Source organism: Ovis aries, chromosome 3, assembly GCF_016772045.2.
Source record: "Ovis aries strain OAR_USU_Benz2616 breed Rambouillet chromosome 3, ARS-UI_Ramb_v3.0, whole genome shotgun sequence".
NCBI classification, from domain to species: Eukaryota; Metazoa; Chordata; class Mammalia; order Artiodactyla; family Bovidae; genus Ovis; species Ovis aries.
This window is the reverse complement of record NC_056056.1, coordinates 149167360-149193372: the sequence shown is the minus strand read 5'-3', so window position 1 is coordinate 149193372 and position 26013 is coordinate 149167360. Positions and strand designations below refer to the sequence as shown.

Here is a 26013-nt window from a genome sequence, read left to right as displayed (position 1 = left end):
ACACAGAACAGTTGGCATGGTAATTCCTTTGTTGTCCCTCTTTCTTATGTCCAGATGACCTGATAGATGATTTTAATATGCTAATACATATGAAGGGATTAACAAGTGTCTGCTACATAGTAGGCATTTGATTAATTCAACCAACATCATTACTGGGGAGGCAGTACAGCCTTATGGTAAAGTACTTGGACTTTGGAACCAGACTGTCTGAGTTCAAATTCCTCTGATGTCTGTCGTGGCAAGGGCAAATTGATTTTGGGCAAGTTCCTTAAAATGCTTTTATCTCAGTTTGATCTGCTATTGAAGTAGGAGAATAATGGGATTATTCTCATAGGATTATTGCTAGGGTTAAATAAATTCACTTCTATTTGGAGTGTTAGTATTACTTCTAGGGTGCCTTATCATTCTTCTTATGTTATACATATTTATGCACTTGGATTTGATTGATGAAGGTTTACTAAACAAAACTCAACTGTAAAATGTTGCTCTTTCTACAAGTTAAAAGAACTACCTTGCAATGGTATATTTGAGTATGTTATGGGGAAAAAAACTTTTGGGTGTGGTGTGCTGGGTATTTAAACACAGTAGCAGGAGATCCTTAAATGAGTTGGAAAAAGAGAATTGGTTCTTGCTTTTCCTCCTTAGTTAATGTCACTATCATCACTAGTTATTCCATGTACCATATGCTTAAGATTAGTGGAAGGTACCTAACTTCATGAGAAGTAATAACACTGCTCCTTATACGTTTATACATAAAGGAGGCATATTGAATTTTTTTTGATAATGGTTCCTTTACCTAGCAAAGCTGCTATAGTTATATAAATGTTATTTTTCCTGCTCACTGAGTAACTGCATCCCTATTAGTAACTATGTGAAGTCTTATAAAGTCTACATAACTCTATAACCAATACTACAACAAATTTTAAACTTATTAGTTCTTCCTAGTGGCTGTTGTTACCATTCAAAATAATTGTTTTTAGGACTTTCAGCACTTCAACTTTAAAAATGAGATATATTGCCTCACTATAATGTGACTTCTGGTTAATGGTAATAACTAAACTTGGGCTTATATCTAGGTTTACTTGCCCACTTCTATAAATATAAGCTAACAAAGTATTGAAGCAGTAAGATTTCACCCTCTTAAACAGTAGTGTTAAGTTAGAAACACTTCATCCTTCAGAACTACGCTAAACAGGTCAAGCAGTTCAGTTCAGTTCAGTTGCTCAGTCATGTTTGGCTCTGCGACCCCATGAACTGTAGCACGCTAGGCCTCCCTGTCCATCAACAACTCCCAGAGTCCACCTAAACCTATGTCCATTGAGTCGGTGATGCCATCCAACCATCTTATCCTCTGTCGTCCCCTTCTCCTCCTGCCCTCAATCTTTCCCAGCATCAGGGTCTTTTCCAATGAATCAGCTCTTTGTATCAGGTGGCCAAAGTATTGGAGTTTCAGCTTCAACGTCAGTCCTTCCAATGAACACCCAGGACTGATCTCCTTTAGGATGGACTGGTTGGATCTCCTTGCAGTCTAAGGGACTCTAAAGTGTCTTCTCCAACACTACAGTTCAAAAGCATCAATTCTTTTTTTTTTTTTTTGTTATTTATTTATTTATTTATTTTTTAATTTTAGTTTTTTATTTTTTAAATTTTAAAATCTTTAATTCTTACATGCATTCCCAAACATGAACCCCCCTCCCACCTCCCTCCCCAGAACATCTTTCTGGGTCATCCCCATGCACCAGCCCCAAGCATGCTGCATCCTGCGTCAGACATAGACTGGCGATTCAATTCACATGATAGTATACATGTTAGAATGTCATTCTCCCAAATCATCCCACCCTCTCCCTCTGAGTCCAAAAGTCCGTTATACACATCTGTGTCTCTTTCCCTGTCTTGCATACAGGGTCGTCATTGCTATCTTCCTAAATTCCATATATATGCGTTAGTATACTGTATTGGTGTTTTTCTTTCTGGCTTACTTCACTCTGTATAATCGGCTCCAGTTTCATCCATCTCATCAGAACTGATTCAATCAATTCTTCAACACTCAGCTTTCTTTACAGTCCAACTCTCACATCCATATATGACCACTGGAAAAACCATAGCTTTGACTAGACGAACCTTTGTTGACAAAGTAATGTCTCTGCTTTTCAATATGCTGTCTAGGTTGGTCATCACTTTTCTTCCAAGGAGTAAGTGTCTTTTTATTTCATGGCTCCAATCACCATCTAGAGTGATTTTAGAGCCCCCCAAAATAAAGTCAGCCACTGTTTCCAATATTTCCCCATCTATTTCCCATGAAGTGATGGGACTGGATGCCATGATCTTAGTTTTCTGAATGTTGAGCTTTAAGCCAACTTCTTCACTCTCCACTTTCACTTTCATCAAGAGGTTCTTTAGTTCTTCTTCGCTTTCTGCCATAAGGGTGCTGTCATCTGCATATCTGAGGTTATTGAGATTTCTCCCGGCAATCTTGATTCCAGCTTGTGCTTCCTCCAGCCCAGCGTTTCTCATGATGTACTCTGCATACAAGTTAAATAAGCAGGGTGACAATATACAGCCTTGACGTACTCCTTTTCCTATTTGGAACCAGTCTGTTGCTCCATGTCCAGTTCTAACTGTTGCTTCCTGTCCTGCATACAGGTTTCTCAAGAGGCAGGTCAGGTGGTCTGGTATTCCCATCTCTTTCAGAATTTCCCACAGTTTATTGTGATCCACACAAAGGCTTTGGCACAGTCAATAAAGCAAAAATAGATGTTTTTCTGGAACTCTCTTGCTTTATCAATGGGATGCCCAAATGATGTACTTGGTAATAGAGAGGCAAATACATGATTTTTTTGGTGACTGCAACTCATTGGCAGAAATATATCATCATTCCTTTTGCATAGAACTGCACATTCTGTTGCACTAAAGGCCGCTTTCTGGTCAAAGTGTTCCTTGATCCTAAGCCGACACCAGGAGTAGCCAGCTGAGGTGACGCCTTTTCTCAGCTGGATGATGACATCTGGGCACACCTAAAAACAGCAGGTGTCCGGAAGATGCTGGCTTAGACTGTGAGGCTTGGGAGAGCCAGCCACAGGAAATACTGAGGCCGCTCTAGCGAGCTGAGGGGCACCTCCCTTCCTTTGGCGTCTGCACAGCCCATTAGGCTCCCTCCTTAAGCTGCAGACTGTCTATGGAAACTTATACGTGCTCAGTCTCCTGGGCTCTGGTCTGTGAATTTCCTCTCACCATTTACTTCACTTTGAGACAAGATTTTCCCCTTCTTATATGTTCTGGTGAACACTGGTATCTACATGTCCAACTGTTGAATGAATGAAGGTCAAGACTAGGTTTAATCACCGTCTTACCCCAGAAAAGTCAGCAGTGTAATTTTAAGGCTTGGAGTATATTTACTATGACATTCAGTTAACTAAGTCAAATGTTGTTTCTGCCAGTGAAGGTGGAGAAGATGTGGAGACAAACTCATTAGTTTCAGGCTAGCAAAACTCTTGTAGACATCAAGGCTTAAGGGAGGTGTATGAAAAGTGAGGTTACTTCTCACTTGTTTTGAAAAATAAAAGGGAAAGATTTGGCATCTGAGGGATCCTCAGAGGGTATGCATTCCAACTGCCAACAAAATGCTGCCCTTCCAGGAGGGAGAGGTCTACACGGTAGATGGTCAGCTATTTTCTGCCGGGGGGTAGTTAGCCTTTGCCAAGGTTGGCAGGAAAACTTTTGAAGACATCAGAATGAATCTGCTCCTCTTTAACTTTCACTCGCCCCATTGGTCAAACTGAAATAACCCTAGAAGCCTTAAGGTTCCTCTTAAGAGTCATACAATAGCCCTCTAAGTGTTGGAAAACAACCATCAAAGTCTCATAATCTTTTCTTCTCTAGACTAAACATCCTGTGGTCACTCAATATTTCTATGCAGCCTGGTTTCCCTGTCACTCCCCAGTCTAGCCTCCCCTTTCTATAGGCTGTTTTTTTTTTTATCAAGTATGACCTTCTTAGAGTGTTGTGTCTACTCCCAATGAGATCAGGTCAGTGGGAATATTTCCCTCTCTAGCTGCATGTTATAAACAAAGAGTCTGCTTCTGCAGGTATACTGGGTGGAAAGAGCCTGCAGTGCCTACCGAGTGCCTGGTGCTCAGCAAGTATTTTAGGATATTGAGTTAAGGTTTGGGTTAAAGGAAAAGTCCACAGTATTATTTCTGAATGTGAAAATCACAGCTCTCTTCCATTCTGTACTTATTTTTTTCAGACTAAGTGCAGAACTTTGTTTATTCCTATTCAAATTGTTGATTTCAGCACAAAGTTCTTATTTACTGACATCACTATTTCTATCATTCAGTATATTAGCTTTTATTTCTCACCCCCAGATTGGTGTCTCCCAGATAGTTAACAAGCATGCCTGTGTCTTTTTATCTGTCATTTATAAAGGAGTAGAAAAAGACAGGGCCAAGACAGGGTCATGACTACAAGTAATTTGATATCATGAGATATACTGTCTAATCCCATTTCAAAATTATTTCTAACTAGATTTTAGGTCCTTTAAGAGCAGGCATGATGTTACAGTTTATGCATATTTCCAAAAGTGGAAAACATTTAGTAGTCTGAAGTAAATACTTGTCAAATAGGTTACTGAGGCCAGGCGGTCTCATGTAGTATGAAAACATATAAGCTCTAGCATAAAAGTAGGGAAGGGGCATCACAGAATGCATTAACTGGAAGTTGACTCAAAATCAGGAACTGATTACAATCATCTTTTAAAATATTATTTCCAATTACATATATTGGTATGTAGAACACTGCCTATCTTTGTAAGACCTTAAATTCTGATAATTTAACCTGCAGATTTTATTTATCCTGTTATGGGACAAATACAGTCTCTTATAGGCTGACCATAGTGCTTAAAACAAAATATATTTATGGAATAAATGAACATAGCAAGATTAATCAGGAACCCTTAAGAGAGCCCCATACTAATTCAGCCTCCAGGAGAACTCTGACTCAGATTGCAGGTACCTTTCGGGTCAGACAGGGCTCCAAGGACTTGCTGAGGTCTGGATCTATAGTACTGATGCAAAGTTTCTGAGCAAGCTGGTCTTTAAAGGTAAGAAGCAGGAATTCTCTTTTTATTACTTTAAAAGGCATCATCCAACATTTTCTTTTTATTATGTTAAAAGGCATCAGTCAGTTCAGTCGCTCAGTCATGTCTGACTCTGCGACCCCACGGACTGCAGCATGCCAGGCTTCCCTGCCCATCACCAACTCCTGGAGCCTACTCAAACTCATGTCTATCCTGTTGGTGATGCCATCCAACCATCCCATCCTCTGTCGTCCCCTTCTCCTCCCGCCTGCAATCCTTCCCAGCATCAGGGTCCTTTCCATTGAGTCAGTTCTTTGTATCGGGTGGCCAAAGTATTGAAGTTTCAGCTTCAGCATCAGTCCTTCCAATGAATATCCAGGACCGAGTTCCTTTAGGATGGACTGGTTGAATCTCCTTGCAGTCCAAGGGACTCTCAAGAGTTTTCTCCAACACCACATAAAAGGCATAAGCAAACTCAATTATCAAGGCACTAAATAATCCTTGATCTCCAACAGATCATAGTTAAAAACTCAACAAAGGTTAAGAGTTCCATGGTGATCAAGATGTTTCCGTGGAGAAAGGCTGTCATCAGTCAGGCAGCTTGCCAAAATCACCACCATTACCCAACATACTGTATTTAAAGTACTATCTCTCCTTGGAGAATCCTGTTTAGATACAAATCTTTTCCTGGGGGGTATAACACATTAAGGTACAATCAGTTCAGTTCAGTTCAGCCACTCAGTCGCATCCGACTCTTTGAGACCCCATGAATCGCAGCATGCCAATACCTATTGCCAAATGGGAATTAGATTATCAAAAATGAGTAAGTGCATATAAAAGCAGGGCAAGGCAACCCAGTTAACCATGAGGGCCATTGTGAGTCTGAAAAAACTTGAGATGCCAAAGCATCAGGTTCATTACCAGTAGGGACCAAAGAGTGTTAAGAGGTAAAAAGACATCATACACTGTTGTCAAGACAAATTGTCTCCACCACTTATTAGCTGCTTCACCCTTATTACATAATCTTTGCTGTGCTGTTTTCTCATCTGCAAAATAATGAGTAATCATCTAACCATATCTGCTTGATAGTACTGTTGTGAGATATAAATGAACAGTCCATTTAAAAATATTTATTACTATACAGCTAAGCACGTGCAGATACCATAGTGTTAGCTATTCTTTGGTGCTATCTGGGCTGGATGGTAGGCTATGGAATGAGCCCTCTGAGGACCTTATAGAACTAAGAGCACATTGGGCAGAAGACTGCTCTGCCAGACTGCTCGGGCTGGGCAAGCCAAGCCTAGATGTGCTTAGTTGCTCAGTCACGTCCAAATCTTTGTGATCCTTTGGACTGTAGCCCACCAGGTCTATCCATGGGATTTTTCCCACAAGCATACTGGAGTGGGTAAGCCTAGATGGAAAAATTCAAATATGTTTTTAAATATGAACCAGCCTAGAAGTCACCTACTAGTGAAGAGGCACCTACAGTGGAGGTACATGACTTAGTAGAAAGAAGGAAGCCTGGAGTCAGACAGATTCAAGTTTGAAACCCTGAATTCAAACCAGCTACATGCTTTTGAACAAATCACTTATTCTGTCCCAGCTGAATTTTCCTGACCTGTAAAATGAAGTTAATGACAAACCTCATCAAGATCGTGAGGATCAGATGAGTCAGAGCCTGTCAACGTCTAGCCAAAGGCTATTCACAGAATTCCCAGGAGCCCAGGGTTCTACCACAGTGTCTGTGTGGGGAAGGAGGGTGTCCTTAGACTGGTTCCTAATTCCAGTTTTGACCAAGGCATTTCTCTTTACTCTTTCTTCTTTCTTTCTTTTTAAAATTATTGTTATTGGTTTTCCTTATCAGTGTTTTGTGGAAGATTTTGTCTTCCCACTGTTTTGTTTCCCCCCAAAACCACTGGTTTAAAACCAGTTTTAAACCAGTGGTTTAAAAACCACTGGCCTGGCAAAGAGTGTTTACCTAATAGGCTTCAAAATTTGCAAGGTTTAAATGAGATAATCCATAGAATGCTTAGCACAGTTGTGAAATGAAAACATCTCCTGCCATATCAATTAACAAGAAATATCATAGCCAACAGCAATTTCTGGCCTCCAAATGTGAATGAAAGTGAAAGTGTTAGTCGACCACATGGACTGTAGTCCATCAGGCTCCTCTGTCCATGGAATTTTCCAGGCCAGAATACTGGAGTAGGTTGCATTCCCTTCTCCAGGGGATCTTCCCATACCAGAGATTGAACCAGATTCTTTACCTTCTGAGCCACCAAGGAAGCCAAATGTGAATGAGGGCTCCTAAAACTGTGACCTATCTGATCCCCTCACCTTGCTCCCTGCCCCACTGAGGAGCAGGGCGGGGGGTGGGGGGGGGTTGGTGGGGGAGGAATGAAGCAGCTATCTACCACTCCTCAAGATGAACAAGTAAACAGGATTTGGCTCCAGATAGCTGAGGTGCATAAGAACGGAATGAATTCAGTGAGCCCAGAGGCTTGCAGGTAGATGTAAGAGATGTGGGTTCGATCCCTGGGTCAGGAAGATCCACTGGAGGGCATGGCAACCCACTCCAGTATTCTTGCTTGGAAAATCCCATGGACAGAGGAGCCTAGTGGGTTACGGTCCCCAGGGTCACAAAGAGTCAGATATGACTGAAGTAACTTAGCAGCAGAGCCTTGCATCTTCTCAAGCGTAGATTGCTAAATTCCTTAACTTGATATCTGATCTTTGATGTTTGGACTACCTGCTCCCTTTGTTGTAAACTTGTATATAGCCTGACTTCCCTTCCACCTTCTTGGAACAGTTTTCTCAGAGCTACTGAGATGCTGTCTCTGCGGGGCTGGGAGTCCTAAGCATTCCCACCAAATAAAATAACTGTCTACTTTCAGGTTGTGACTGTATTTTTTAGTGGACACAGTGGCTGTCACTTAGTGAGTATTAAATAAATGTCACATAGTCTATTTTTTATTCTTTTGGTAAATGCTTGGTTAACACAAACCCTTAGGGTGATCACGCACCTGATTTGCTTGGGACAGACCCAGTTTACTCCTGCTGTCCTGGTCTAAGTATTAATAAAGCCTCCTTCTCACCCTCAGAAGTACGTTGGTTTAGACAAACTATCTTTTCACTCTAATTGTGCCCCGCTTTGGAAGAAAGTCACTTCTGTTGCAAAAATGGTGTTGGGTGCAAGGCTCTGATTCCTTTGAGGCCACAGAATATGAACAGTGTGCATGGCCAGGCCAGAAAGAACTCAGACCAACTGCCCTTCCAGAAATGTCAGATAACTCAAGTCACATCAGCCCTGCCAAACACAAAAATCCATATCATCTTGGTCTCCATGCACAAAAGCACGTAGCCATGTCAGCAGAGAGTAATCTCAGGTTAGAAGGGAAAAAACTATATATTTTTTCCCCTTTGCTCCTGGGAGGGTGTGTTGAAAAAAAAAAAAAACAACCCTGCCAGATGCCCAGGAGAGAGATTTGGTTTTTAACATGTTAAAATTGTGACCTTTTGTGACTATTAACTCACACATACAAAGAGCAACAAGCCTTTCCTGCTGCACCGCCCAGCGCGTATCCGGTCTAATCAGTAGACAGAAGAAATTCTGCAGCAGTGACTCATTTCTGGGCTAACAATGGAACTGACGCTCCTTGGCTTTTTATTATTTTCGAATCTGGAATTCTTTTGGTAAAGTTTGGTACAGTAAATTTAGAACAAAAGGTGTGGATGATAATGTGCCTCCTGGGTAAAGCTCTTATAGCTTGGGCATGAGTCAAACACAGCTAACGTTTGGAGCTGAACTCAGGATATCTTGGACAGACGTTTTCTCCATGTCTAAACACCATGTCATTTCAAGGACTGAGAATGTAAACTAAATGTTTTGATTGATTCTGACCAGGTATTTTGAATGTGGATGTTTTCTCTACAGAGTATTTGTAGGGCATAAAAGCCAACACAAGTCAAATGATAATTTAATGCCCTAGCAGATCTTGAGTTCCCCATATTTTTTTTTTTCCTTAAAGCTGGTCAATTTTCTTCTGAACATCCAGGTTAACACTCAATTGAATCCTAGCTGAGAAGAAGGAAAACTTGTCCTGACAACCACTTGGAAGATTCGGTTAGCATAATCTGTTTTACAAGAGGACATCTTGTTACGGCCTAGGAACTGTGATGTCAAGGAAATCCAAACCAGGTTTTAAGATTTATCTTCAAGTGTTTTTAAAATAAGTAAACTAAAGTGTTCAATTCCTGATCTTCCAAAGAGATTGTTGAAATTCACTAATTAAGGGGATCTCTGTGATGAGTTGGGATTGCAAAAGGTTATGGTTCAATGCAAGACAAAAGTTTATAAAAAAAAAATACTAAGAGGTGGAAATTTTAGCTTTGGAATTATTTTAACCAAGTTTTGGAAACAAAGAATTTTCTGGGGACACATATTAGCTAAGGAAACTGATGGCATATGTATTCCTCCTCTTAGGTTGTTATAGTTTAAAAAAACCCATCAAACTAAAGTGATTAATCAAAACATTTAAACAATGATATGACGCACACTGGAAGCATTTTTCTATCCTGTCTGGGAAGCCACAAGTAAGGACTTTGGATGTCATTACAATTTAAGGTCCCCAAGGTAAGGATGTACAAAGACAACTGCAGATTTCACTACTGACTCTCAAAAGGGAGGATTAGACAGATTGTTTCCTGTTTCTGGGGAAGGAAAAAAGGGGGGAGGGGGGAGAAGAAAAAAAAAAGCCTTTGAGATCACAAATTATTTTATGTGTTTCACTTCCCAAACTCTGTTTTCAAGTTCTTCCAGAGTTCAGAGGTGCCAAGTGGGATGAAAAGAAATACAATGAGGAAAAAATTGCCTGACGTCAGCCTGCAATGGAGCACATTCCTTTCCTCCCTGCCTAGATGTTTTTTGATGGTCACATATGGCTCCTTAGTCATTCTCCATAAGCATATGAGGCAGTCTCTGAGTATCCTAGGCCATTTTATTACTAGGTATTATTATTTCTTTCAAAGGACAAGTATCTCTCCTACTCAATGTGTAAATGACCTTCATCACTATCTCACACCACAAACACATCGTATGACGTGAAAGCTGCTCAGTCATATTCGACTCTTTGTGACCCCATAGACTATATAGTCCATGGAATTCTCCAGGCCAGAATACTGGAGTGGGCAGCTCCTCCCTTCTTCATGGGATCTTCCTGACCCAGGAACTGAACTGGGGTCTCCTGCATTGCAGGCAGATTCTTTACCAGCTGAGCTACCAGGGAAATCCAAAACATGGTATCAGTTCAGTTGCTCAGTTGTGTCTGCCTCTTTGCGACCCCATAAATTGCAGCACACCAGGCCTCCCTGTCCATCACCAACTCCCAGAGTTCACTCATGTCCATTGAGTCGGTGATGCCATCCAGCCATCCCATCCTCTGTCGTCCCCTTCTCCTCCTGCCCCCAATCCCTCCCAGAATCAGAGTCTTTTCCAATGAGTCAACTCTTCTCATGAGGTGGCCAAAGTACTGGAGCTTCAGCTTTAGCATCATTCCTTCCAAAGAAATCCCAGGGCTGATCTCCTTCAGAATGGACTGGTTGGATCTCCTTGCAGTCCAAGGGACTCTCAAGAGTCTTCTCCAACACAACAGTTCAAAAGCATCAATTCTTCGGCGTTCAGCCTTCTTCACAGTCCAACTCTCACATCCATACGTGACTACTGGAAAAACCATAGCCTTGACTAGACGGACCTTTGCTGAAAAAGTAATGTCTCTGCTTTTGAATATAGGTTGGTCATAACTTTCCTTCCAAGGAGTAAGCGTCTTTTAATTTCATGGCTGCAATCACCAGCTGCAGTGATTTTGGAGTATACATAAGCCTAAATGAATCTCTTATAGCAGGCTCTAAATATGGTGAAATCTGGTTGGTTTAGCTTTAATAGCAACTGGAATTCTTAATTAGGTGGTATCGTCACAACAACTTAGTGATATTTAGTAAGATAATAAGGGCTTTCTAAGTAATAAAATAGGATAATTTATAAGCACTATGATATTCGAAGTATAACCATCAGATTGAGGTCCATGAAATATTCTACTCTTAAAAAGAGATCTTTGCACCAGAAACAGGTTGGAGACCTCTGATAAGTACCACTTCTCCTTCTACATACAGAGACTCAGAGTGACAAGTGGTCACACAGGAAATTAGGGGCAGAGCTAGGAGAAGCTTCAGGCTCCTTAACATCTGCTCCAGCAATCCCTGCCACCTTTCTCTAGTTGTTGCCTGCTTCTCAGTCTCACCAGTGTGTGTGCGTATGTGTGTGTGTGCATGTGTGCACATGCATGCTCAGTCCCTCAGTCGTGTCTGACTCTTTGCAACCCCATGGACTGTAGCCCATCAGCCTCTCCTGTCCATGGATTTCCTAGGCAAGAATACTAGAGTAGGTTGCCATTTCCTACTGTCGGGGATCTTCCCACATCAGGGATAGAACCCCTGTCTCTCGTGTCTTCCTGCATTGGCAGGCAGATTCTTTACCACTGTGCTACCTGGGAAGCCCTGAGATGCACCAGCCAGTGCTCTGTCCCAACTGCCTGTTACCGACTTTATCTTTTAATCAAAAATGAACACAGTGGCAATGAAGGAATGATCCATGAATGCACTTCTAAATAAAACACCTGTGGGTGCCCAGCACTGAATTTGAACTCCCATTTGGGAAAAAAAAATCCTATTTTAGTTCAATACCTGCTCAAAAGTATTATTAATAGGAGAATCACAGACTCATGGATCTTCAGGGAGGACTATAACATCTATTAATAGATGTTGCCCAAAAGCCAATAAAAATAATGTCTTGCCAGAGAACGAGGAATCCACCAAATGGCTTCGTCACTGTTGTTACACTGGAAGCATCCATTCAGCATAACACACTCATCTCTAAATCAGACCATTTGAATTTATTGCTAAAATGCAGACTTGTGATCTGAGTACAAATTGCCTGTTTATGTTATGTTGAATAACAATGATCAAGCATTGTCATTACTGTTCTGTTTTCTTTTGATTAGGTTTTTGATCCTACTCAATGCTCAGACCTTGATTTATCAGTCATGTAACCCATTTCCAGGATCCAAATCGCTTTTTTTGTTTGCTGTTAGCCAGGCCTTGGGCTTCTCAGAGGAGGCAGGTAAAAGTGGTGGGGGATAAACTGTAAAGAAGATGTAGTGTCCAGCTTTGGATCACTAGTGGATAGAGGCTGTTGTTAAAAAAGGTATGAGAGGATAGGAAAAATCTGTGGAGCTTGAACTCTAAGAGTTCAAAATATTAGCCTTATGATATATTCACTCCATCTTTTGTAGCCCTTTTATACTAAGCTAGATGCTCCAATTAGTCAGTCCTGCCCTTTCCTTCGGAGAAGGCAATGGCAACCCACTCCAGTACTCTTGCCTGGAAAATCCCATGGGCGGAGGAGCCTGGTAGGCTGCAGTCCATGGGGTCTCGAAGAGTCGGACACGACTGAGAGACTTCACTTTCACTTTCCACTTTCATGCATTGGAGAAGGAAATGGCAACCCACTCCAGTGTTCTTGCCTGGAGAATCCCAGGGACGGGGGAGCCTGGTGAGCTGCCGTCTCTGGGGTCGCACAGAGTCGGACACGACTGAAGCGACTTAGCAGCAGCAGCAGCAGCCCTTTCCTTTCACCTTTTTAATGGTCTCCTCCCAGGCTCACATTCCTCTGCCATCTCTAGTTTTCTTTTTGGCACCAAACTTGGAAAGAACAGCTTATATTTATTATTTTATAATTTCTTTCCCTTTCATTTAGATAGTCTCGGGAGGTGTTATGTGGTCAAATAAATGTGAAAGAGCGCTTCAAGTAAGTGAAATGGATTACCATGCTGGGGGATGCTTCGTATCTTTTAACACTTTAATACTTTTTGTGACTATCCAGGTGGAGATGGGTTCTAAGAAACATAGCATAGAGATTTTTTCCTCAAGATTGAGAAACTTTTATTTATTTATTTATTTATTGCCTGAGTATAGGCTAATCTGTACTGTAGCTAATCTGACATGTAGCAGGTTCTCAGAGTTTAACTAATCATTAAAATGTGACCTGAGGGACTTCCCTGGTGGTCCAGTGGTTAAGAATCCGCCTGCCAATACAGGGGACATGGTTCGATCCCTGGTCCAGAAACATTCCATGTGGCTCAGGGCAATGAAACCTGTGCACCACAACTCCTGAGCCTGTATGCTGCAGCTGCTGAAGCCTGCACACCTCACGCCTATGCTCTGCAAGAAGAGAAGTCGCCACAATGAGAAGCCCAAGCACCACAACTAGAGAGAGTCCTGGAGCAGCAGTGAAGACCAAGTGCGGCCAAAAATAAAATACAGAGCTTTTTAAAACCTTTACCTAAAAAAAGAGAGGCCCTGAGATACATAGTCTGGAAAAATCTGTTAAGCAATCCATCTTGCTTTACCCAAAGTGGGGGCTTCCCAGGTGGTGCTAGTGGTAAAAAATCCACCTGCCAATTCAGGAGATGTAAGAGATACAGATTTGATCCCTGGGTGGGGAAGATCCCCCGGAGAAGGAAACGGCAACCCGCTCTGGTATTTTTGCTGGGAGAATCCCATGGACAGGCAAGTGGAGCCTGGCAGGCTATAGTCCACAGGGTCACAAAGAGTTGGACACGACTGAGGCGACTCAGCATGCATGCATGCTCCCCAGGCACCTGATGCATGTTCAGCAGTAATGTTCAGTAAACCTTTGTCAAATACATGAACGCATGTGTGATTCAGGGGGACTGCTCGGAGCAGAGATCTTGGGTGAATGTTCCACAGCACACAGAATTCACACCACTTACAAACACCCACCCTGAAATAGCCCTTGACAGGGACGACTCCATCGGTTTGACACGCTCAGTCACATCAGCCTCTCTCCCTGTTCTGAGGAAGACCCTGTATTGGTTTCATGCTCTGCTGTCACCATCTTGAAAGAGTTAATCATGTTTTCAAATACGGCTCCACATTTTCATTTTTACTGGTCCCTGCAAATCAGGTAGCTGCTCTTGCGAGAGGTGTCTTCTGCCTCTCACCTTCGTAGTGCACAGAGCTGTCTGGCAGTCTCAATGGCAGAACCTCTTCTGGGGCCCTCTCTTCAATTCCCTTCATCAAAACCTCTGTTCTGAATGCCTTCCTGATGTGTGGACTTACACTCTCTAGCTAACATACCCTAAGCTGGAAAAGGCTAGGTCACCCTGTTTAATGTGTTAATGGCAACCTACTCCAGTGTTCTTGCCTGGAGAATCCCAGGGACGAGGGAGCCTGGTGGGCTGCTGTCTATGGGGTCGCACAGAGTCGGACATGACTGAAGTGACTTAGCAGCAGCCAGGAAGATATAGGGGTTTCCCTGGTGGCTCAGAAGGTAAAGAATCTGCTTGCAATGCAAGAGACACGGGTTCAATCCTTGAACTGGGATTATCCCTTGGAGAAGGGAATGGCTACTCACTTCAGTATTCTTGTCTGGAGAATCCCATGGACAGAGGAGGCTGGCGGGCTATAGTCCATGGGGTCTCAGAGAGTGGAACATGGCTGAGTGACTAACACATGCACACTTCTCACCTCTCAACTCTAGGCTCAAGAAACTTTAAAAGAATAGCTCTTTAAACAAAAAGATTGGCTCTCTAATAGTAGTGTTTTAGACATTTGCCGCGCAGAGATATTTTAGGCACCCTCTATAGATAGATATTTTGGAACGAGGCAACATCGCTATGTTCCTGAAATTATATTCTTAAGACAACTGCTGACAATATCACTCTATTCATGAAACAGCTGTCCTTCATGTTAACCACTGTTTTAAAAATTGTGGTGTCACTGCATTTTTCATTGACAAAGAATTTTCAAAGAGCTATGTTTTTGTCTAGCAATTTTGCAATAAACATATTCCAAAAACTTATTTACTTTTAATCAAGAGTCATACCTTGAGTTAGAAATCAGAAGTCCCAGATGCCAAAGAGGTCTACGTTGCCAATTTTCTTAGCTAAATTTTATCAGACTTATTTTTAAAAAATGAGGCTAAAGAATATCTGTTTTCTGACTTTTGTGTTCATTTCTGGAGTTAAATGAGATATGCTTTGATGACTATGGTGGAATGGTCATGCTTAAATAAATCTCTGTAATTAATAGCACATTTGGGAATGTCTGAAGACACACCCCAAACTGAAGGTAAGGATGACCACAGAGACCAGGATTGCAGACAGGTTTGAAGAACTGATGAAGAACAATAAGCTGCAAAAGCAGGAGGGCAGACATTCAGATTTTCTAAAGCCAGTTTTCCATTTACTGACATAAGTTAAAACATGGTCAACAGCAGCAGTCACCTATAAATCAGGAATTTTGAAAATGAAATATGACAATAAATGGATGAAATAATGAAGCAAGACACAAGAAGTATTGGAAGAAGTTGGATGGGGTCAAAGAAAGGAGTGAGGTTTTCTGTTTTGCTTTTTATAACAGCTAAGAAAGTGCAAATTGTATTCATTTCACATGCTAGCAAAGTAATGCTCAAAATTCTCCAAGCTAGGCTTCAACAGTATGTGAATCCGAGAACTTCCAGATGTTCAAGCTGGATTTAGAAAATGCAGAGAACCAGAGATCAAATTGCCAACACCCATTTGAACATAGAAAAAGCAAAAGAATTCCAGAAAACATCCACTTCTGCTTCATTGACTTAACTAAAGCCTTTGATTGTGTGGATCACAACAAACTGTAAAAAATTCTTCAAGAGATAGGAATATCTGACTACCTTACCTGCCTCCTGAGAAACCTGTATGCAGGTTAAGAAGCAACAGTTAGAACTGGACATGGAACAACAGACTGGTTCCAAATTGGGAAAGGAGTATGTCAAGGGAGTATTGTCACCCTGCTTATTTAACTTATATGCAGATACATCATGTGAAATGCTGGGCTGGATAAAGCACAAGCTGGAATCAAGATTGCTGGGAGAAATGTCAATAACCTTAGATATGCAGATGACACCACCCTTACGACAGAAAGTGAAGAGGAACTAAAGAGCCTCTTGATGAAAGTGAAAGTGAAGTCACTCAGTCATGTCTGACTCTTTGCGACCCCTTGGACTGTAGCCTACCAGAATCCTCTGTCCATGGGATTTTCCAGGCAAGAATACTGGAGTGGGGTGCCATTTCCTTCTCCAGAGGATCCTCCCGACTCAGGGACTGAACTCTGGTCTCCCGCATTGTAGGCAGACAGTTTACTGTCTGAGCCACCAGGGAAGCCCTGATGAAAGTGAAAGGAGAGTGAAAAAGCTGGCTTAAAACTCAACATTCAAAAAAGTAAGATCATGACATCTGGTCCCATCACTTCATGGTAAATAGATGGGAAAAAAATGGAAACAGTGACAGACTTCATTTTCTTGGGCTCCAAAATTACTGCAGATGATGACTGCAGCCATGATATTAAAAGATGCTTGCTCCTTGGAAAAAAAGCTATGACAAACATAGACAGCATATTAAAAAACAGAGACACTAATTTGCCAACAAAGGTCCATCCAGTCAAAGCTATGGTTTTTTTTCCAGTAGTCATGTATGGATGTGACAGTTGGACCATAAAGAAGGCTGAGCACTGAAGAACTGATGCTTTTGAGCTGTGCTGTTGGAGGAGACTCTTGAGAGTCCTTTGAACTGTAAGGAGATCCCACCAGTCCATCCTAAAGGAGACCAGTCCTGAATATTCATTGAAAGGACTGATGCTGAGACTGAAGCTCCAATACTTTGGCTACCTGCTATGAAGAACTGACTCATTTGAAAAGACCTTGATGCCAGGAAAAGACTGAAGGCAGTAGGAGAAGTGAACGACAGAGGATGAGATGGTTGGATGGCATCACTGACTCAACTGACATGAGTTTGAGCAAGTTCCAGGAGACAGTGAAGGACAGGGAAGCCTGGTGTGCTGGTCCATGGGGTTGCAAAGACCCGGACACGGCGGAGCGACTGAAAAAAGGAAGTTCACAAGAGAAGGAAAAAACAAGAAAACCTATATTAATCCAAAGAATGTTCAAACTACCACACAATTGCACTCATCTCACATGCTAGCAAAGTAATGCTCAAAATTTTCTAAGCCAGGCTTCAATAGTACATCAACTGTGAACTTCCAGATGTTCAAGCTGGATTTAGAAAAGATAGAGGAACCAGAGATCAAATTGCCAACATCCACTGAATCATAGAAAAAGCAAGAAAATTCCAGAAAATCATCTACTTCTGCAGATCAAACAAACTGTGGAAAATTCAAGAGACGGGAATAGCAGACTACCTTATCTGCCTGTTGAGAAATCTGCATGTAGGTCAAGAAGCAACAGTTAGAACCAAACATGGAACAACAGACTGGTTCCAAATTGGGAAAGGAAGTATATTGTCAAAGCTGTATATTTTCACCCTGCTTATTTAACTTATATGTAGACTACATAATGGGAAATGCTGGGCTGGATGAAGCACAAGCTGGAATCAAGATTGCTGGGAGAAATTTCAATAACTTCAGATATGGAGATGACACCACCCTTATGGCAGAAAGTGAAGAGGAACTAAAGAGCCTCTTGATGAAAGTGAAAGAGGAGAGTGAAAAAACTGGCTTAAAACTCAACATTAAAAAAAGTAAGATCATGACATCTAGTCCCATCACTTCATGGCAAGTAGATGGGAAAACAATGGAAACAGTGACAGACTTCATTTTCTTGGGCTCCAAAATCAATGCAGATGGTGACTGCAGCCATGAAATTAAAAGATGTTTACTCCTTGGAAGAAAAGCTTTGAAAACCTAGACAGCATATTAAAAAGCAGAGACATTACTTTTCCAACAAGGGTCCATCTAGTCAAAGTTATGGTTTTCCCAGTAGTCATGTATGGATGTGAGAGTTGGACTGTAAACAAAGCTGAGTGACAAAGAATTGATGCTTTTGTACTGTGGTTTTGGAGAAGACTCTTGAGAGTCCCTTGGACTACAAGGAGATCCAACCAGTCAATCCTGAAGGAAACCAGTCCTGAATATTCATTGGAAAGACTGATGCTGAAGCTCAAACTCAAATACTATGGCCACCTGATGTGAAGAATTGACTCATTGGAAAAGACCCTGATGTTAGGAAAGATGGAATGCAGGAAGCAAAGGGAACGACAGAGGATGAGATGGTTGGATGGCATTGCTGACTCAATGGGCATGAGTTTGAGCAAGCTCTGGGAGTTGGTGATGGACAGGGAATCCTGATGTTCATGGGGTTGCAAAGAGTTGGACATGACTGAGCAACTGAACCAACTAATGTTAATCCTATGAAGGAAGGAAGGCAAAGAAAAGACTTTCCAAGGAAAATTTCAAGGAGATGATCTGCTTCATAAACAACAGAAGCAGCTGCTTAGGATTTATGTAGGAGGGATCTTGATGAATAAATCAGTTAGTATGATTTCGAGACATGTATTGGCAGTATTTCAAATCCAGGGGGTAGGGAACCTATATAGTTTAGATCAGCAGAGAAGTGGAATGTTTTGAAACTCCTACCTGGAACAAAATGACAAGCCTTGTGGGAAGACCTTGGTATTCATGGGAGGCCAAGGCTAAACTTTCTGCCTATTTGCTTTAGGAAGGAAGGAGTCGATGAGAGGAGGCCTTGTGATATGGTTTAAAAAATGTATTTATGATTTTCTTCAAAGTTAGAGGACAATTTGGTAGACTTGACAGAGTAAAGTGACTGGGAAGTAGAAACCAAGGTGGATGTCAGGCTACAGAAGCAGGTAGGGGAGGAGGGATATAGGGGTGGGTGAATAGACAAGATCTAAGGGGCACAAGAGCCTAAACAATCAACAAACCAAGCTCCCTTTATTCAAGGTGTTTCAAATAGTGTCAGATCAAGTGCACGGATGTGAACTGGAGTCCCTAGGGATCTGTGGATCCCATGAAGGAGCCTTGTTTACAGAAGCACAAAGCAGAAGAGATTAAAGTCACTCCAGGAGCAGCTCCAGGCTGAGTGGGTGCTGTCCCTCACTCTCTAATGTAGGGTCTCTCTTCTTGGTGAAGGTAGGTCCCAGAGTCTGAAGTGAAGCAAATGAATCCTATTCCAGTTGGGATGCATAGTAGTGGATAGAACCAAGGCGCTTTCAGGAAACTGAGACAGTAAATATAAGAGGAGGGGACAGAGAATTGGAGCTGATCTCACGCACAAAAACATTTTTGGAAGCTGTTACATGTGAGGCTTTCCAGGTGGTGCTAGTGGTAAAGAACCTGCCTTGTAATGCAGGAGACAGGAGAGACTCGGGTTCTATCTCTCCGTTGGAAAGATCTCCTGGAGGAGGGTATGGCAACTCAATCCAGTATTCTTGCCTGAACCCCATGGACAGAGGAGCCTGGCGGGCTACAGTCCATGAGGTCACAAAGAGTCCTGACTCTTTGACTGAATGACACGACTGAAGCAACTTAGCATACATGGAAAGGCAGAAGTGGGGAAGAGGGTAGAGAGAGGGTAAGAAACCTGACTAGGGGACTTCCCTGGTGGTCTACTGGTTAAGACTTCCAATGCAGAGTATGTGGGTTCAGTCCCTGGTCAGGGAGTTAAGATCCCACATGCCTCACAGCCAAAAAACCAGAACGTAAATAACAGAAACAATATTATAACAAATTCAGTAAGAATTCAAAAAAGAAACATCAGTACATCACAGATGTAATCTCATCTTACTCTTACCGTAACCCTGTGAGGTATATATTATTATTCCCATTTTACAGATGCATGCCCAGGTTCTTGCTGTATCTATTGATAATAACTGTGGCTAACCTTGGTTACATGCTTATGTGCCAGCCACTTTACAGATTACCTTTTAATCCTTATAAAAACATAAGAATTAGATATTATTATTACTTCCATTTTCCAGATGAGAAAATCAAGGCAAGGAGAAGTCCTGTAACTTGCCCAAGGGCACACAACCAGGCAATGGTGGGAGCCAGGATGCAAAACCAGGCAGTCTGTTTACAGAGTCCGTAATTGAAATCACCATAGGTAACAGCCTCTAACAAGCCAGTCAGAGTTAAGAGAAAAATAGAGGGAAGATACACTTACAAAGATGGAGAAATGATTATTTAAAAGGAAAGAAAGAAGGATAGCAATGAGGAGGGAAAACCTCATCCCAAAAGGGAATTTGAGTGTTTAATTTTTAGAGATCAGTTCAGTTCAGTTCAGTTTAATCGCTCAGTTGTGTACGACTCTTTGCGACCCCATGAATCGCAGCACGCCAGGCCTCCCTGTCCATCACCATCTCCCGGAGTTCACTCAGACTCACGTCCATCGAGTCTGTGATGCCATCCAGCCATGTCATCCTCGGTCGTCCCCTTTTCCTCCTGCCCCCAATCCCTCCCAGCATCAGAATCTTTTCCAATGAGTCAACTCTTCTCATGAGGTGGCCAAAGTACTGGAGCTACAGCTTTAGCATCATTCCTTCCAAAGAAATCCCAGGGTTGATCTCCTTCAGAATGGACTGGTTGGATCTCCTTGCAGTTCAAGGGACTCTCAAGAGTCTTCTCCAACACCACAGTTCAAAAGCATCAATTCTTCGGTGCTCAGCCTTCTTCACAGTCCAACTCTCACATCCATACATGACTACTGGAAAAACCATAGCCTTGATTAGACGGACCTTAGTCGGCAAAGTAATGTCTCTGCTTTTGAATATACTGTCTAGGTTGGTCATAACTTTTCTTCCAAGGAGTAAGCGTCTTTTAATTTCATGGCTGCAGTCACCATCTGCAGTGATTTTGGAGCCCCCCAAAATAAAGTCTGACACTGTTTCCACTGTTTCCCCATCTATTTGCCATGAAGTGATGGGACCAGATGCCATGATCTTCGTTTTCTGAATGTTGAGCTTTAAGCCAACTTTTTCGGTCTCTTCTTTCACTTTCATCAAAAGGCTTTTTAGCTCCTCTTCACTTTCTGCCATAAGGGTGGTGTCATCTGCATATCTGAGGTTATTGATATTTCTCCCGGCAATCTTGATTCCAGCTTGTGTTTCTTCCAGTCCAGTGTATCTCATGATGTACTCTGCATATAAGTTAAATAAGCAGGGTGACAATATACAGCCTTGACGTACTCCTTTTTCTATTTGGAACCAGTTTGTTGTTCCATGTCCAGCTCTAACTGTTGCTTCCTGACCTGCATACAGAGTTCTCAAGAGGCAGATTAGGTGGTCTGGTATTCCCATCTCTTTCAGAATTTTCCACAGTTTATTGTGATCCACACAGTCAAAGGCTTTGGCATAGTCAATAAAGCAGAAATATATGTTTTTCTGCAACTCTCTTGCTTTTTCCATGATCCAGTGGATGTTGGCAATTTGATCTCTGGTTCCTCCGCCTTTTCTAAAACCAGCTTGAACATCAGGGAGTTCACGGTTCACGTATTGCTGAAGCCTGGCTTGGAGAATTTTGAGCATTACTTTACTAGCATGTGAGATGAGTGCAATTGTGCCGTAGTTTGAGCATTCTTTGGCATTGCCTTTCTTTGGGATTGGAATGAAAACTGACCTTTTCCAGTCCTGTGGCCACTGCTGAGTTTTCCAGATTTGCTGGCATATTGAGTGCAGCACTTTCACAGCATCATTTTTCAGGATATGAAACAGCTCAACTGGAATTCCATCACCTCCACTAGCTTTGTTCATAGTGATGCTTTCTAAAGCCCACTTGACTTCACATTCCAGGATGTCTGGCTCTAGATGAGTGATCACATCATCATGATTATCTGGGTCGTGAAGATCTTTTTTGTACGGTTCTTCCATGTATTCTTGCCACCTCTTCTTAATATCTTCTGCTTCTGTTAGGTCCATACCATTTCTGTCCTTTATCGAGCCCATCTTTGCATGAAATGTTCCCTTGGTATCTCTAATTTTCTTGAAGAGATCTCTAGTCTTTCCCATTCTGTTGCTTTCGTCTATTTCTTTGCATTGATAGCTGAGGAAGGCCTTCTTATCTCTTCTTGCTATTCTTTGGAACTCTGCATTCAGATGCTTATATCTTTCCTTTTCTCCTTTGCTTTTCGCCTCTCTTCTTTTCACAGCTATTTGTAAGGCCTCCCCAGACAGCCATTTTGCTTTTTTGCATTTCTTTTCCATGGGGATGGTCTTGATCCCTGTCTCCTGTACAATGTCACAAACCTCATTCCATAGTTCATCAGGCACTCCATCTATCAGATCTAGGCCCTTAAATCTATTTCTCACTTCCACTGTATAATCATAAGGGATTTGATTTAGGTCATACCTGAATGGTCTAGCGGTTTTCCTTACTTTCTTCAATTTGAGTCTGAATTTGGTAATAAGGAGTTAATGATCTGAGCCACAGTCAGCTCCTGGTCTTGTTTTTGTTGACTGTATAGAGCTTTTCCATCTTTGGCTGCAAAGAATATGATCAATCTGATTTCGGTGTTGACCATCTGGTGATGTCCATGTGTAGAGTCTTCTCTTGTGTTGTTGCAAGAGGGTGTTTGCTATGACCAGTGCATTTTCAGAGAGGCTTTATTGACGATTTTAGTAATAATGGAGATGACAGTAACAAAGTGAACATTTATTGGAAGGCTTCCTATGTGCCTTTATATCTATTTTCTCATTGAATTTTCAGGATAATTCTTTTGTCTGTATGGAAATTGCAGGACCTAGTACACAGTAGCAGCTCAATAAATATTTATTGTGTGCCTCTTAAAATGTGACTTTTGTGGTCTCACTTTTAGGAAACTCTAGGTCATAGGGCTAAATTCTAGGAGGCTCAGCTTCTGTGACTCTCGTGTTTTATTACCTCACAGCATTTATCTGTCTGAAATTATCTGGTTTATTTCCTTGCTGTTTAGTATCTCTTCTCTCTCACTGTTAGCATGTAAACTCTAGGAGAGCAGAGCCTCACTCACGTTGTTTCAGTACTTGCAGCATCCAAAACAAGGCCTTGCAGTTAGAAGGCGGTTGATACGCACTTGCCATATGAATGAAGAGAACCCACAGCCGAGCTCTCGAGACAGCTCTTCTCCCACAACAGCCCAGTGGACTCCAGAGCAGGCAGGTCCTCTGCTCACGTGCTTGCAAGCACCTTCCTCCGTGCCTGTTGTGAGGGAGCATCTGCCCACTTTCTCTGTCACTCGCCCGCCCTTCACTCAGCTGTTGATTTCCCCAGGTTTAGTTTTGGAGCGAGCAAGAAAAGAAATCGCTTGTTTGTTCTGTTTTCAGTGCATAAACAGAGACCATCACAAAGGTTATCAAACCATCTGTACCTGAAAACGACTCTCTCACCACACACCCATTAGGATGACTACTACTACGAAACAACAAACAAGTTGGAATCCCTGTATACTGTTGATGGGAATGTAAATGGTACAGCTTCTGTGGAAACCAGCGTGGCATTCCTTGAAAAATTAAAAATATTACCGTATGCTCTAGCCTTCTCACTTCTGAGTATGTACCCTAAAGAATCTATTTGTATTTTTTTTGTATACTTGCTATTTGTATACTTGCAGCATTATTCACCGCAGCCAAAAGGTGGCAGCAACTTAAGAGCCCATGAACAGATAGCTGGATAAAGAAAATAGGGTATATACATACAACGGAATATTATTCAGCCTTAAAAAGGAAGGCGATTATGACACATGCTACAATATGGATGAATCTTGGAGATACCATGCTAAGTGAAATAAGCCAGTAACAAACGCACAAATACCGCATGATTCCACTTATATGAGGCCCCTCATGAGTAGTCAGATTCAAAGAGTCAGAAGGTGAATGGTGGTTGCCAAGAAAATGGGTACAGAGCTTTGCAAGATGAAAAGAGTTTAGAGATTTGTTGCACAACAATACGAATATACTTAACACTCTGAACTGTACTATTAAAAATGGTTAAGATGGTAAATTTTGTCATGCGCATTTTTCACAATTAAAAAAGGGTGAGTGGAGAAAAAAGATGACTCTTGGTAGTATGGCATATGCCTCATTCTAAAGGAGCAAGATCCTAAAGTGAAGGACTCAGTGAATTCAAATGAAAATGCAAAGTCCCTGTGAAGGAATAGAGGTGGAAGTCGAAGAGCTACCACTATAAACAACCTGCATAAAGTCAAGGAGGGTTAAGCACAAGCTCTTGATTTTGGGTTCCTGAGGGTCAGTGGTGCAAATAACACTTTCTTTGATGACTTTTTGATATAATGTACATTCTTAAGCATTTTACACAAATCTTTACAGAGTTGGGAGTGTGATTAAATCAGGCTGTGATGCTGCTGCTGCTCTGAAGTGTCTCTTGTTGCATCCCGCCAACACTCACCTGTCCACACGAAGCTGGCAGACGATGCTCAGCGCGTCCACAACTCCTTCCTCTCTCAACTGTCGACAGCCAATGGATGTAGCGATGAAACACCCCGTCCTGCCTATCCCTGCACTGAAAAGAACAGACAGCGAATTAAAAGGTGCAGGGAAAATAGAAGAGATAAAATATATTCCTTTAACATTGAAAACAACCATTAGGATCAATAATAATAATTATGATAATAGCAGCAGCTCTCGTGTACTGAGTGTACAAACCTGGCCCTCTGCTAAATGCTGCAAAAGCATTCTTCCTTTTAGGTCTAAGAAGGAGGATGAATGGGATCGAGGGAGGTGGTGGGTGGAAAGAATAGTGAAAAAGGTACCAGCTGTTCTACAAAGAAGAACTAGGGCCTGAAATTTAGTAAGGTATGGGCAGTAGCAAGGAGGGGAAAGACCTACATACATGACAAAAGTGAGCATGGAGGTGTGGAGCTGAACAATGAGAAAAGCAAAAAGTCAAAGGTGACTCGCCCGGAGGACTGGAAGAATGGCAGTGTCATTGAGATGCAGTGGGAGTTCCGGAATGAGGTCTGATTTGAGGAAGAGAGTAGAGGCTTTGGTCCTGGATATAATAATGTGGCTGGGGCTTCCCTGGTGCCTCAGATGGTAAAGAATCCACCTGCAATGCAGGAGACCTGGGTTCAATCCCTGGGTCAGGAAGATCCCCTGGAGAAGAGAATGGCAACCCACACCAGTATTCTTGCCTGGCGAATTCCACAGAGGAGGCTGGTGAGCTATAGTCCATGGGGTCGCAAAGAGTTGGAAAAGACTGAGCGACTAGCACATACACATACTGATGTGAAAGATGTTAGTGAACAGCTGAAGATTCAGTTCAGGTTAGGAGAGAGGATGTGGCTAAAGGCACATATTTCCAAGTCTTTTTTTTTTTTTTTTTATCAAGGTAATAGCTGAACAGAAATATTACCTGTCATGGAAGGTTTACTCGTGAATCTCTTTAGATGGCAAGTTATCAACTTTACAAACTTTCTCTGTCTGTCTCTTTCTCTCTTTCAGCAATTTTAACCATCTTTATGTAAATTTCTTCCAAATCTACACTTAAGTTCCCCAAGTTTCTCCTAAACTCTAGATTAGCATTCCACCTCCTAGCTGGCACTTCTGCTGTTGCTATTTTACACTTGCTGCAGTTCAGTGTCTCTAAATTCAATGTATCTAAAACAGAATTAATTATCTTTTTCCTCAATGGCATTACCAAGCAACCACAAGTTTTCCAGCCTAGAAATCTTGGAGCCATCTTCAACATCTCCCCCTCTCTCACTTCCCACATCCAGTCTGTTACCAATTCTTATGTTTTCCACCTCCACTGAGCTTTCGGGAACTATGCTTTTCTTTCTATAAACTGTGCTCACGTTTTTGAAATCTTACTTCATGATTAACGATGATCTCATCTTGGTTTCCGAGTCTCAAGACTCTTCCTGGGCTAATTCATGATATACACAGTTGCTAGGTTCATCTTTCTGAAATAGGAACCTGATCACATTACTCAATACTCAAAAACTGTACGGGCTTCCCAGGTGGCTTGGTGGTAAAGAATCCGCCTGCCAATGCAGGAGATGCAGGAGACACAGTTTCAAC

At 42.0% G+C, this 26013-nt stretch overlaps 1 protein-coding gene across 3 annotated transcripts in view; it reads right to left on the bottom strand.

The window, feature by feature from the left end:
- Positions 1–26013, bottom strand: part of PTPRR (protein tyrosine phosphatase receptor type R) — a 278703-nt gene that overhangs the window by 1279 nt on the left and 251411 nt on the right. For all 3 annotated transcript variants that reach the window (XM_004006456.6, XM_060412780.1, XM_042246912.1), the window contains one exon: positions 24380–24493. In XM_004006456.6, coding sequence (XP_004006505.2) covers positions 24380–24493 — 114 coding nt within the window. The remainder of the gene's footprint in view (positions 1–24379; positions 24494–26013) is intronic.